Raw genomic sequence first — 15,397 nt, forward strand, 5'->3', positions numbered from 1 at the left:
TTTATCCAATGTTCATATAGATATTCTCCACATGTGTTACGATTAATTGTTGAAGAGATAATTATTTGATTGTTGAGTAGATGAATGAATCCACTTATGTGTTGTATACAGAATCTAAACCATATGTTAATCAATCACCACATTAAACTTATTTTGTGGAAAATAAGATCAAAACTATACAGTTTTGACTCTAAATATCGATGTTCGTTCCCTTGAATGAAAATATATCAATACATGAAATAAGATGAGTGATTAGGTGACTCAGACAGGAGTGATGATCAGAGGTGCAGAGTTTCTACAGCCATATTTAAGACCAGGACTGAAGTAGGGGAAGATTTTCCCGTTGAAGTAGCAGCCAGTAAAGGAGTAGATCAGAGCTGCAGCATCTACATCAAAAAAGGAGACCAGACCCTCCTCATAATCCACAAACACCCCCACCTTCTGAGGCTGAGACTTCAGAGAGATACTGACCGACACGGGTCCATACTAAAATTGTGTACATTATCACACATAAAATAAACATTCATTTAGAAGATTAGAGTCCAGTGACATGGTAAGCAATCAAAGTCAGTGTGAACAACATGTCATATTCATCTTTAACCCTTGTGTTGTGTTCGAAAGCTGTTACCGTTCATGGTGTTCGCGGGTCAATTTTGACCCATGATTTATCTCCATCTCCAAAACACTCCAAAAATAATGACCAAACAATCCTGTTGTAATTGAAAGGTTATGATGGAGTTAAAACAATATTGGATGATAGTCATTATTTTGGAGTGAATGTTTATTTTATGTGTGATAATGTACACAATTTTAGTATGGATAATATGTCACTTTATTTCTTTATTTTCATTCAACATGTATTATTAATTACTGTGTGTATGTAAATGTGTTGGACAATTGCAGGACTAGCCCTCACTCCATATTTGTTTTATTTCTGACTCGGATGATAAACCAGGCCTGTCGTAAAATCATAAAATGCACCCCCCCCCCCCAAAAGATGTTTGTATTATTCCCACCCTCAAGCATTTTTCAGGGTATAGTTGTAGGACTAGTACCAATGAATGGAGCAAGGGTGGTAGTGGAGTGCAGAGCTTCGTGGCCGTGATCAGCTGTTTTAGCGCAGGGCTGCTGTACAGACCGACGTTAACAGCAGCCCTGTCTGTGCACACGGAGACCGACTCTGTCGTCCGGTGATCTAACCGCCTTCTGGAAAAGCTTCACAAGTACGTCGGTACGCAAATGCGCTTTGTGACACAAGCATGGATGTATAATAAGAAGGACACAAGTGACGGTACGCATTTCAGATTGTTGCCGCGCATGCGTACCTGCGTACCAGTTATGTGCACCCCGGTCTGGTCAGGGAAACACCAGCTGCAGTGAGAGGAGGAGCAACAGTGGAAAGAGGAGAGCTTACACGCGGCACGCCACAGGAAACGAAAGTTATGTTAGTCAGAGAGGCAGCCACACTGCAGTCGAGACTAGTGTCAGTTTCTGTCTAAAGAAAATACAAACTGAGTTCATCAGATCTTTCTCAACAACACAGCAGAGTCTCTGTCAAACACTGGTGAGTACATCTGATTATATTTACACTTTCAACAAGCAGGATTAACACAAAACTTCAGCTCTACTCAGACGAAAACTCCACCCTTTACGTCCAACTTGTTTTTCTCTAACAACATAACCAATATATGATATAGAGTCCACTTTAAACAGCTTAAACAGTCTCTTTGTATCAGCTCTTAGTACTTTATAAATGTCCTCTCTGTGGGACTAATAAAGGTATTCTAATTCTGATTTAGTAACTTGTAACTAGTGTTGTAGTACTCATGACCACTTTTTAACGGTCTCGGTCTTGTCTCGGTCCTATAGGCTCCGAATCTTTGCCCTCATGCGCCGCAATGTTTGTTAACATACCAGCTGCTACACTCAAACGGTCTTGTGTGTACTTGTACTAAGGTGGTTCCTGGTTGTTGTTGTTTTTGTTTGTTGCTTTGACCTATATACCGTAACATTTATATTATGATGTTTTATATTATGTTCTTACTATGTTACTGTTTTTATATGAAAAGGATAACTTTTTGAATAAATATGATGAAGTTGAATTTATATCTTACGTATATGTGTCTTTTTATGATGATGTGGATCTTTCAGATCAAATTGTCTATGGTATCTTACACATGGCAGTGCTTCCCCTAGGATGGAGTCATAGCAGCGGTGCTAAGGCACGTGGGCCCAGCATAATGTGAGCGCGGAGCGCGTGGAATATTTTAGTGTGGAAAATATGTGTTTACATAATTTGTAAACACATATTTGTTTGAGACCCACTGAGATAACTTAGACTAAAATTAACTATCTAAACACTCAAGAGTCCTTTACCTCACTGAGCCTCTCAGTCTGACAGGAGAGCTCTCCTCCACCCTGGTTGTAGAAACATCTACTTCTCATATCCGTTAGCGCAGCTTGCACCGGATTCTAATAACAACAGTGCAGGTACCGGTGCGCCCTCTCTCTCTCTCCCTCGCTCGCTCCCAAGCTCGCACTTTGGCTGTGAGCTGCGGGTGCCTGATAAGTATGGGATTAGTTTTGTTTCATAAAGATAAAGCAACACTTTCTCAGAATCAAGCAAAACTAAGAGTTTAAGAGAAAAAAAAACTGAGTCAAGCAGAATACATTTTATTTCCAAAATAAAACTATAAGTTGCAAACAAATCATGTGTAATCATGTAAACTATAAGTATTTTTTTTTTTTTTAACACATCTTTTTGTTTGCAGTTCTCTTTGCTTCTTTCTCAATGAACAGACTTTTGCTCTCGCTGCAGCACTCTCGTTTGCGCTCCCTCATTTTTTGTTTTCAATTCTGACAAACATCCCAGGTGGGCGGGACTTTCAGGGGTGCGTTCCCATTGGCTACTCAGTTTTTGAGTGACAGCCCAGTCCTCCAGCGATTGTACAGTGCAGGCAGCTGCGGTGCGGTAGCTGAGCGTGGACAGAAGACCCCCAGAAGAACCAGCATTTCAATTATTATAATACTACAAGTGAAAATATATGTAAGTATTGATCATTTGTGTTGTTTGTGTTGTACTATATGGTCTGTTTCTTTATTCTGTTAAGTGAGAAGTAAAGAAAAGCTGTGCTATGAAAGTTAGCTTGTGCTACCTTTAGATCCATAACAATGCAAGCTAAGTAGCCTACAGTTAGCTACATAGCTAGCAGTGAGTGAGCGTTCAGACACCGGCGCACACACTCAAACGGACTCGTGTGCCTGACTCTACCAACAGGCTTTCATGATTATGTTTAGATATGCAAGTATAAGCCGTGATAGCTTATTTTATTAACACGCTAATTTGATATGAAAATCAATGGAGGCTGAGTTAACTTTGTAGGAAAACCTACCGTCCATGATGCCCCTGAGCTGGGTTTTATTTGTTAACTTCATATTTTTAATTTCCTAAAACATTTATTTTCCTCTCATATTAACAGTGTGGATCATTGAGACAGCGTGGCGTCCAGAGGTCTTATCCCGTTTTCCCACTTCCTCTGAGGGGACAGCACGGAGGGGGGGCATGAAAGACCTGCACCAGCTTCATCCATGCTGGGCGTTGCTGTTATCACTTGCTCAGTGTCATTTCATTTGACCAAATGTCTTTACACATTTAATAGATTTTATTATTATCATCCACCTTTTTGTTTTATGTCCTTTTATTTAAAACATTCTTTTGCCGCATTTCCACTACTCGGCCTCGCTCGGTATAGCTAGGCCTCGTTAGGACTGGCTCACTTTATGGCGCATTTCCATTACAGTTTAGGAACTGGGGTAGTATCTATAGTAACGCAGTGTAGGCGGAGCCGTGACGTCATCTTCAATGAGAACCCCAGAAAAACAACACAGCCGTTAGCTGTTAGCACTCAAGCTCACAGCTCCTCATATCTGTTCAGAAACTAGACAAAAGTTAAACAAGTACAAACCACAGACTGTCTGTGTCATGGCGAATACAGTCGCTGGTTTATTTATGTCTGTATAGGCCGTTGTTGTGAGTGTGGACGGTCGGAGCATATATTGCGTTAGCTTAGCCGATCTCCATTTAGAAAACACGCATTTTAAAAGGTTTTTCGCCTGCCGTCTGTCTGCAGACTTGTCAAAGCATTAATTCATGGTTTTTACTAACCGGTATCAGTATGTTGTTTCTTCGGCATCATTTTGAAACGTGTGGTTGTTCCTGGCCCTAGAACCACGATTTTATGAGGCCAGAAAAACTGTGAATTAGGACCTGCTAGCCGGTACTAGGCCAAGTGGAAACGCAACCAAAGACGGGCCGCTGATGTCACAGCTCTCTTAAACGGGGCTCCGCGCTGTAGTGGAAACGCACCATTTGAGACTTAATCTTTTGGTTAAAATGTCAATACATGTAATTTGTATAATCACTCTTTTGTCTTTATTCTACATGAAAATGTTAGAGATTCCATTCAAACCTGTTGATTATTCAGATCGTCCTCAGGCTAGGATTAGTATGTCGAGTTTTTAATGCTAAATGTATATCATTTTCTCACAGGATATAGAATGAGACAACACAGTTTTTATCCATTGTGTATGAATGCTTCAGCTCTTCAGACCAACATAGTAAGATGTGAGCATGTTCCTAATTGTGTTGGTATGCAACCGTCTGGTCTGTTTAATAAAGCAAATCTGCCACTTTTATATTGTAGAATTTGTTAAAGCAGGCTTTAATTGTTTGTCCTAAACATAGCAATATATGCTTTTGAAATGTAATGTCTTTGAAAAAATAACAGTATACAGTTTATATTGTGTATCACCTTTAGCTTGAAAATACATAGATGTGTTTTTCTTATCTATAAAATAAATAAATAGACTTACAGACACTTTATCAATCCCAAATAGGGAAATTATTGTACAGCAGCAGTGTGTTCAGGTATTAAAATATTTAAAGTTGGAATAAAGTATAAACTACACAACACAAGTATAATGCACAGCAATCCATAAGATAAGTCTGATATGTTCATGAAAACTCCCCAGGAGGCACCAACACAAACGTGGCCGAGTGGACTCCGGAGTTTGCTGCATGAGTTGCACTGTATAATCTGTGGTGTAGTGGGCTGTCACTCAAAAACTGAGTAGCCAATGGGAACGCACCCCTGAAAGTCTACCTGGGACGTTTGTGTCAGAATCAAAAACAAAAAATGAGGGAGCGCAAACAAGAGCTGCAGCGAGAGCAAAAGTCTGATCATTGAGAAAGAAGCAAAGAGAACTGCAAACAAAAATATATGTTAAAACAAAGAAAAAAGACTTATAGTTTACATGATTACACAAATAATTTGTTTGCAACTTATAGTTTTATTTTTTAAATTACATTTATTCTGCTTTTTTTGTCTTAACCTCTTAGTTTTGCTTGATTCTGAGAAAGTGTTGCTTTATCTTTATGAAACAAAACTAATCCCATAGATAAGCCAACATCCCCCACTTTCATCACTTACAGGGCCCATCGTACAGGGCAAATGAAAAGTGTAACCGGGGTGAAAAGGGTGTTACATTTACTTATTTATGAATGTTGTTACATCAAGACCAAATATTAGGATGAGCGCCAACAGTCAAAAATGTTTTTTCCCCTCCCAGAGCTACCAGCGCAGCGCCCCCCAGATCTGGCGGCCGAGGCGGGCGCCTATGTCGCATATGCCAAAAATCGGCCCTGCCTAGTACATACAGTGGCAATGTCTCAAGATTTAGCAAAAATACACCTTTATTGAACATACAGTAACACAAATACTACAAATCCACATAACAAACAATCAAAAAGGAAAAAAGGTCGCCACTTATTATTATTTTCATTTAATTAAATAAAAGTAAAAAAAATAATTTAATCTTTTTTGGGTACCTGGCTGTCGCCGCCGCTATTTGTATATAGGGTTGCATGCTTGAACCTGTCAGAGTTAAATGGTCACGGTTGCTCATGACTTGTTACAAATTATCAAACTTCTTTCTTTAAAACAATATATGATATGAATTGATGTTTCAAATGTTTTCTCTTTTTTTTTCTCGTGTGTAGATATGGCTGCTGCAAGCTACCTGACATCTGAAGATCAGTTTCTCTGCTCCATCTGTCTGGATGTGTTCACTGATCCAGTCACTATACCATGTGGACACAACTTCTGTAAAGACTGCATCACTGAACACTGGGATAGAAGTGACAGGTACCAGTGTCCCATGTGTAAAAAAGAGTTCTACACAAGACCTGAGCTTCACGTTAACACTTTCATCTCTGAGATGGTCGCTCAGTTCAGACAGTCAGAGCAACAAGTCTTCAAACCAGGAGAAGTTCCCTGTGACGTCTGCACTGGAACCAAACTGAAGGCCCTGAAGTCCTGCCTGGTGTGTCTGACCTCCTACTGTGAGACTCACATGGAGCCTCATCTGAAAATGTCAGGTCTGAAAAGACATCAGCTGATCGACCTTGTGGAGAACCTGGAAGACAGGATGTGTCCGAAGCACGATAAACCTCTGGAGCTGTTCTGTAAGACCGACCACACATGTGTCTGTAGGCTCTGCACTGTTTTAGACCACAAGAGGCATGATGTGGTTCCTCTCAAAGAAGGATATGAAAGAAAGAAGGCCGAGTTGTGGAAGACAGAGGCTGAAACTCAGCAGATGATCCAGAAGAGACAACTGAAGATCGAGGAGATCAAACACTCAGTGGACCTCAGTGAGAAAGAAGCAGACAGAGAGATAGCAGAAGGAGTTCAGGTCTTCACTGCTCTGAAGGAGTCTGTTGAGAGAAACCTGAATGAGTTCATCCAAACAATAGTAGACAAGCAGAACATGAGAATGAAACGGGCTGAAGACTTCATCAAAGAGCTGGAACAGGAAATCTCTCAGCTGAAGAAGAGAAGCTCTGTGGCGGAGCATCTCTCACGGTCTGAAGACCCCCTCCATCTTCTCCAGGGTTTCCAGTCTCTAAACATCCAACACCCATCACCCACCAAGGACTGGACAAAGGTCAGCATCCCTCCATCATCATATGAAGAGACTGTGGTGAGAGCTGTGGTTCAGCTGGAGGAGACACTCAGTAAAGAGATGAAGGAGTTCATTGAAGCTGAGCTGAAGAGGGTCCAGAGGTATGCAGTGGATGTTTCTCTTGATCCTGATACAGCACATCCCCGTCTCATCCTGTCGCGTGATGGAAAACAAGTCAGCGATGGTGAAGTGAGAAAGAATCTCCCAGACAACCCGGAGAGATTTTCTGATTGGAATTGTGTTTTAGGAAATCAGAGTTTCTCTTCAGGCAGATTTTATTACGAGGTTCAAGTTAAAGGAAAAACTGAATGGTATATAGGAGTGGCCAGAAAGTCGATCAAGAGGAAGGGAAAGATCACACTGAGCCCAGAAAATGGTTACTGGACTATACATTTGAGAAATGGAAATGAGTACAAAGCCCTTGATGCTCCTCTAGTTCTTCACTCTCTGAAGTCTCAGCCTCAGAAGGTGGGGGTGTTTGTGGATTATGAGGAGGGTCTGGTCTCCTTTTATGACGTAGATGCTGCAGCTCTGATCTACTCCTTTACTGGCTGCTCCTTCACTGAGAAACTCTACCCATTCTTCAGTCCTGGACTTCAATATGGCCGTAAAAACGCTGCACCTCTGATCATCTCTCCTGTAAACTAATCACTCATCTTATTTCATGTGTTGATTTGTTTTCATTCAAGGAAACAAACATCGATATTTAGAGTCAAAACTGTATCATTTTCATCACATTTTCTACAAAATAAGTTTACTGTGGTGAATGATTAACATATGGTTTAGATTCTGTATACAACACATAAGTGGATGCATTCATCTACTCAACAATCCAATAATTATCTCTTCAACACCTTATCGTAACACATGTGGAGAATATCTATATGAATGATTGATAAAGCTACAGATGTATTTAAAAAAAAAAAAAGGTTGTTTCTAATGACACCAAATTTGTCAAGCTACAGTTAGAGTTGATAATAACATAAATGTCATAAAGCTTTGTTAAAGAGAAAGGCCTATTACGTGCCTCTACTGTATAGTAAATCAAATGTGTGTAATAGTTTTACTGCTAGAAAAAGTAAAATTATGATAAATCCTCATTTTTGTTAAATATGGTTTGGTTAATAACTGTTAACTTGTATATTTACATTCCAGGTGTTATATTGATTACTGGTAAAATGGCTTACGAATCAAAGACATCTGTAAATATGTGATTTTGAGTTAAGAAAATGTTTAAATAAACTGCATGTTGAACACAAGGTCTGAGAAAGCAGGGACTCGAGCACTAAACACTGAACAGGAAGGCATCATTTACATATCATTTGTATTTCATGACACATTTCCTGTGGCTAATTCACAATTAAAAAAATATAAGTTGATGTCTTTTTGTGTAAAAGTTTGTAGGAAGAAATGTTTGTTTCCACTAGCAGTGATTGGATATTGGCTGTAGAGCAGAAAACAGTGGGGCTGATATCAGTGAGATAGCATTCACTTTTACGAGTGAAGGCAGTCACTATAACACAAAAACTACTCTTTACAATGAAGTAACTTCTACAGAGTTTAGTATTATACAAGTATTTATGCCAACAACTAATATAAGGAAAAATGGGGTTTGATTTAATGATACTTTGGAAGGATATTACAGTTAGCCCTACCATTTGCTTCCTGTAGTTTTGCCATCTTTTTATAAAACTAGTTTCCCCTTTGTGATATAAAAAGCTGAATCAACATGATGTCCTACATTTGTTTGCATTGTGTCAACACTTATGTGTGTTTGTTGTGTGTGTGTGTGTGTGGTAGAAACAACTGGGTGAAATGTGATGAGGGTCACATGACTAACGGGGGTTGGCAAAAAGCCAGAATACACCTCTTCACAGGTTCTCAGTTTTAACTCATCATGCATACACGAAACTCTCCTTTTCTTATACTTTGAAAAAATGCCTTTTCAAATGATTTCCATCCCAGCACATTTTTATAATCACTGAACTCAACAAGAACTCAATGTGTAACGGATTAAATATTTTGCCTTTCATCCATGATCCAAGATAACAGTCTTGACGAGCACAATTTTAAATAAAAAAAATATATATACTAATTTCAAGGTCACTGGTCTTTGTTGTTTGTGTGAGTAATGTGTTCAGTGTTATTTCAGATGACAGGAAACCAGTCTTAAAAACACAATAGGAAATCTTGATGTGTTTCCGTATGTCAAGGATCAAAACCTATCTATAAATTAGGCAAGATTTTAAAAAAACATGGCAAATAGCCTTTTATTTTATTTTTTATTTCAGTGGTTCAAAACTCTGTATATGTTAAGGTAAGCAGGATTACATTTTATCTGATTTTAGAATCTAAACAACAATAATTGCTGTTTTATTTGTTGCTCAACGTTATGCATGAAAAATCTCCTCACATTTGTATAAGGCCTTTTGAGACAGATTTAAAAATAGTCAAGAAATGGCATTGCAAAAATAGTACTGTGGTATTTAATGCAAGTTTAACAGGATAATACCATATGGACCTCAGCACTGAGTTCATTGTGTTTTTGTTGTACTACACTACAGTAACACACTTCCACCACTTCCTGGTGTTCTGGCGCAGAGTGTCCACTGGATGGAGCACAACACAAAGGAGAGATGAGCATGGAGTCACTGTACTGTAAACCAAACACTGATATATGTGGAGACACAGTTTGTGATAAACATGTACAGGATAACCTCTCATGTTGACCAAGGACAAATGGGTTTTTTCAATGGTGTTCAATGTAATAGTTCAACTATGACCATGAATATTTCTTCTTCAAGAGATTTGAGTTGAAACAGCTTTTGACACACCTTACTCCTCCCATCTGTAAAGCACCACCTTTGCTCCATAACTATCAGAGAAAACCTGGTATTTCTCAATACCCATGCAGATCAGAGGGAGGGAACAAACCAGCAGACAGTGAGAGGAGGAACTACATTGGGAAGAGGAGAGCTTACACGACACACTCAGGAAACTAAAGTTATGTTAGTCAGAGAGGCAGCCACACTGCAGTCGAGACTAGTCTCCGTTTCTGTCTAAAGAAAATACAAACTGAGTTCATCAGATCTTTCTCAACAACACAGCAGAGTCTCTGTCAAACACTGGTGAGTACATCTGATTATATTTACACTTTCAACAAGCAGGATTAACACAAAACAGCCATTCTCAGGAGAAAGCTCCACCCTTTACGTCCAACTTGTTTTTCTCTAACAACATAACCATATATATGATATAGAGTCCACTTTAAAACAGCTTAAACAGTCTCTTTGTATCAGCTCTTAGTAACTTGTAACTGAATCTCTGTGGTGGGAGTTTGTATTCACTTCTGCTCTCCTGCTATTATTACATTTTGCTGATCACTTCCTACATAATGCTTTTACCCATTTCCTCTAGCTGTTTCAAAATAAAATCTTTCCATTAGAGAAACAGTTGGAGGCTTTTAATGTGAAGCAGCTCAAGGAAATTAAACGCTATGGTCACACAGTAAGAAGAGCAGTGTCATTTTTCAATACAAATGTTTTGTAGAGTTGCATGCTTGAACCTGTCAGAGATTAAATGGTCACGGTTGCTCATGGCTTGTTACAAGTTATCAAAGTTCTTTCTTTAAAACAATATATGATATGAATTGATGATTGATGTTTTAAATGTTTTATTTTTTCCCCTCATTATGTGTGTAGATATGGCTTCTGCAAGCTACCTGCCATCTGAAGATCAGTTTCTCTGCTCCATCTGTCTGGATTTGTTCACTGATCCAGTCACTATACCATGTGGACACAACTTCTGTAAAGACTGCATCGAAGAACACTGGGATACAAGTGACAGGTGCCAGTGTCCCATGTGTAAAGAGGCTTTTAATACAAGACCAGATTTGAGGGTCAACACTTTCATCTCTGAGATGGTCGCTCAGTTCAGACAGTCGGCTCAACAGAAAGCCAGCAGCAGCAGCAGCAGCTCAGAGCAACAAGTCTTCAAACCAGCAGAAGTTCCCTGTGACGTCTGCACTGAAACCAAACTGAAGGCCCTGAAGTCCTGCCTGGTGTGTCTGACCTCCTACTGTGAGACTCACCTGGAGCCTCATCTGACAAAGTCAGGTCTGAAAAGACATCAGCTGATCGACCCTGTGGAGAACCTGGAAGACAGGATGTGTCCGAAGCACGATAAACCTCTGGAGCTGTTCTGTAAGACCGACCAGACATGTGTCTGCATGCTCTGCACTGTTTTAGACCACAAGATGCATGATGTGGTTCCTCTCAAAGAAGGATATGAAGGGAAGAAGGCAGCGCTGGGAAAGAAAGAGGCTAGAATTCAGGAAATGATCCAGAAGAGACAACTGAAGATTGAGGAGATCCAACACTCAGTGGACCTCAGTAAGGAAGAAGCAGACAGAGAGATAGCAGAAGGAGTTCAGGTCTTCACTGCTCTGAAGGAGTCTGTTGAGAGAAACCTGAATGAGTTCATCCAAACAATAGAAGAGAAGCAGAACATGAGAATGAAACGGGCTGAAGACTTCATCAAAGAGCTGGAACAGGAAATCTCTCAGCTGAAGAAGAGAAGTGCAAAAGTTGAGCAGCTCTCACGGTCTGAAGACCACCTCCACGTTCTGCAGGGTGTCCAGTCCCTAAACATCCAACACCCATCACCCACCAAGGACTGGACAAAGGTCAGCATCCCTCCATCATCATATGAAGGAACTGTGGTGAGAGCTGTGGTTCAGCTGGAGGAGACACTCAGTAAAGAGATGAAGAAGCTGCTTGAAGCTGATGTGAGGAGGGTCCAGAGGTACGCAGTGGATGTGACTCTTGATCCTGATACAGCATATCCCACTCTCATCCTGTCTGATGATGGAAAACAAGTCAGCGATGGTGGTGTGGAAAAGAATCTCCCAGAAAACCCAGAGAGATTTTCTGAAGCTAATAGTGTTTTAGGAAAGCAGAGTTTCTCTTCAGGCAAATTCTACTTTGAGGTTCAAGTTAAAGGAAAGACTGAATGGGATTTTGGAGTGGCCAGAGAGTCGATCAACAGGAAGAGAGAGGTCACACTGAACCCTGAGGAGGGTTACTGGGCTATATGGTTGACAAAGGGATTCGAGTACGAAGCTCTTGATGCTCCTCTAGTTCTTCTCTCTCTGAAGTCTCGGCCTAAGAAGGTGGGGGTGTTTGTGGATTATGAGGAGGGTCTGGTCTCCTTTTATGACGTAGATGCTGCAGCTCTTATCTACTCCTTTACTGGCTGCTCCTTCAACGGGAAACTCTTCCCATACTTCAGTCCTGGTCTTAAATATGGCCGTAAAAACTCTGCACCTCTGATCATCTCTCCTGTCAGAGTCACCTAATCACTCATCTAATTTCATGTGTTGATTTGTTTTCATTCAAGGGAACGAACATCGATATTTAGAGTCAAAACTGTATAGTTTCCATCTTATTTTCTACAAAATAAGTTTAATGTGGTGATTGATTTACATAATAATATTTAAGTGGATGCATTAATCAACTCAACAATCAAATAATTATCTCTTCAACACTTTATCGTAACACATATGGAGAATATCTATGAACTTTGGGTAAAGCTATAGATTTATTGTAACTTAAAAAAAAGGTTTTTTTCTAATGACACCAAATTTGTCAAGCTATAGTTAGAGTTGATAATAACATTAAATGTTTTATATGTAATTGTTGTAAAGCTTCGTTAAAGAGAAAGGCTTATTACGTGCCTCTACTGTGTACTAAATAAAATGTGTGTAATAGTTATACTGCTAGAAAAAGTAAAATGAAGCTAAATAATATGATAAATCCTCATTTGTGTTCAAATGGTTTGGTTAATAACTGTTAACTTGTATATCTACATGCCAGGTTTTATATTGATTACTGGTAAAAGGGCTTATGAATCAAAGACATCTGTAAATATGTGATTGTGAGTTAAGAAAACAGTCAAATAAACTAGATGTTTGGTCTGAGAAAGCAGGGACTCGAGCACTAAACACTGAACAGGAAGGCCTGGTTTACACATCATTTGTATTTCATGACACATTTCCTGAGGCTTCACATTAAATAAAATATAAGTTGATTTATTTTTGTGTGAAGAGCTTGTAGGATGAAATGTGTGTTTCCACTATCAGTGATTGGATATTGGCTGTAGAGCAAACTGATATCAGTGAGATAGCATTCACTTTTATGAGTGAAGGCAGTCACTATAACACAAAAACTACTCTTTACAATGAAGTAACTTCTACAGAGTTTAGTATTATACAAGTATTTATGCCAACAACTAATACAAGGAAAAATTAGGTTTGATTTAATGATATTTTGTAAGGATATAACAGTTAGACCTATCATTTGCTTCCTGTAGTTTTGCCATATTTTTATAAAACTAGTTTCCCCCTTTGTGATATAAAAAGCTGAATCAACATGATGTCCTACATTTGTTTGCATTGTGTCAACACGTATGTGTGTTTGTTGTGTGTGTGGTAGAAACAACTGGGTGAAATGTGATGAGGGTCACATGACTAACGGGGGTTGGCCAAAAGCCAGTATACACCTCTTCCCAGGTTCTCAGTTTTAACTCATCATGCATACACGAAACCCTCTTTTTGTTATACTTTGAAAAAATGCCTTTTCAAATGATTTCCCTCCCAGCACATTTTTATAATCTTTTAACTAAACAAGAACTCAATGTGAAACGGATTAAATATGTTTTCTTTCATTCAAGATAAAAAATTTGACAAGCACAATTTTAAATAAAGAAATAGATATACTAATTTCAAGGTCACTGGTCTTTGTTGTTTGTGTGAGTAATGTGTTCAGTGTTATTTCAGATGACAGGAAACAAGTCTTAAAAACACAATAGGAATCTTGATGGGTTTCCGTATGTCAAGGATCAAAACCAATCTATGAATCAGGCAAGATTTAAAAAACATGGCAGATAGCCTTTTATTTTATTTTTTATTTCAGTGATTCAAAACTCAGTATACAGTATGTATGTTAAGGTAAGAAGGATTACATTGTATCTCATTTTAGAATCTAAACAACAATAACTGCTGTTTTATTTGTTGCTCAACGTTATGCATGAAAAATTTCCTCACATGTTTATAAGGCCTTTTGAGACAGATTTTAAAATAGTCAAGAAATGGCATTGCAAAAATAGTACTGTGGTATTTAATGCAAGTTTAACAGTATAATACCATTTCAATCAGGAGAGACTTCATTTTGTTTAAAGAACATTTATTGACACATGTCATATGATAAATGTTAAGTCTTTGGGGATTAGACCCCGATCCTGAAATCGTATATCTAAAGGGGAAATGCAGCCGTGAGCATAAAGGGAACCCCCCGGGTTCTAGACACTGGTGATGAAGCTGAAGATCTGGATTTGATGAGGAGATGGGATGAAGAGGAGGTGTGATGAGGTCTTTGGATTAGCTCTCCTGGCACTGGATATGATGAAAGGAGGTGGATGGAGAGGAGGCGGGCGGGAGCATGAACACCTGAAATCACAGCTGACTGCAGGAGAGAGGAGAACCATTTTAAAGTTTGGCTGCAGCACAGTGATTGGCTGCTGGAGAATGAGGTGAATGTAATAGGTTATAGACAACGCCCGTGATGAGCTGATTATATGCAGCTGCGGAGTGAATGTATATACCCAGTCTTCCTGAAAGAACTTGCGCTGAGCTTCATATAAACCTCAGCACTGACTTCATTGTGTTTTTGTTGTTGTACTACACTACAGTAACACACTTCCACCACTTCCTGGTGTTATGGTGCAGAGTGTCCACTGGATGGAGCACAACACAAAGGAGAGATAAGCATGGAGTCACTGTACTGTAAACCAAACACTGATATATGAGGAGACACAGTTTGTGACAAACATGTACAGGATAACCTCTCATGTTGACCAAGGACAAATGGGTTTTCCAATTTCAACTATGACTATAATCCACAGCACTGAGACTACTCTTGTAAAGGTCTTCAATGACATCCACTTAAACACAGACAGTGGTAGAACTTCAGTGTTAGTATATTATTAGATCTCAGTGCTGCGTTTGACACTGTTAACCACAACATATTACTAGACCGACTGGAAAACTGGGTGGGACTTTCGGCAACAGTTCTAAATTGGTTTGAATCCTACTTAAAGGACAGCAAAAACGTCGTTTCTATAGGTAAATACACATCTGAGTTGACAAATATGGCATGTGGGGTTCCTCAAGGCTCCATCTTGGGGCCTCTTCTCAAAGTTTAACATCTACATGCTACCACTGGCTCAGATAATGAAAAACAACAAAATAAGTTAATAAGTTACCATAGCTATGCGGATGACATACACATTTACATAATTCTCTGGCAGTTATGATAAG

The 15,397-nt window shown here is 39.2% G+C and overlaps 1 protein-coding gene across 4 annotated transcripts; it reads left to right on the forward strand.

Moving 5' to 3' along the window:
- Positions 1–1,388: 1,388 nt before the first annotated feature.
- Positions 1,389–13,810, forward strand: LOC117481749 (E3 ubiquitin-protein ligase TRIM21-like). 4 transcript variants are annotated; one of them, XM_034129632.1, is made up of 3 exons: positions 1,389–1,564; positions 6,059–6,279; positions 10,946–13,810. In XM_034129632.1, the coding sequence occupies exons 2-3, from the start codon at positions 6,061–6,063 to the stop codon at positions 12,377–12,379; spliced, it is 1,653 nt and encodes a 550-aa protein (XP_033985523.1). In that variant the 5' UTR covers positions 1,389–1,564; positions 6,059–6,060; the 3' UTR covers positions 12,380–13,810. The 4 variants fall into 4 exon arrangements, with proteins under 4 accessions (XP_033985523.1, XP_033985522.1, XP_033985521.1 ...); XM_034129631.1 differs by having other exon boundaries at positions 6,059–6,269; positions 10,936–13,810; XM_034129630.1 differs by having other exon boundaries at positions 6,059–6,203; positions 10,870–13,810.
- The last annotated feature ends 1,587 nt before the right edge of the window (positions 13,811–15,397 follow it).

Source organism: Trematomus bernacchii, unplaced genomic scaffold (genome assembly GCF_902827165.1).
Source record: "Trematomus bernacchii unplaced genomic scaffold, fTreBer1.1, whole genome shotgun sequence".
Lineage (NCBI taxonomy): Eukaryota > Metazoa > Chordata > Actinopteri > Perciformes > Nototheniidae > Trematomus > Trematomus bernacchii.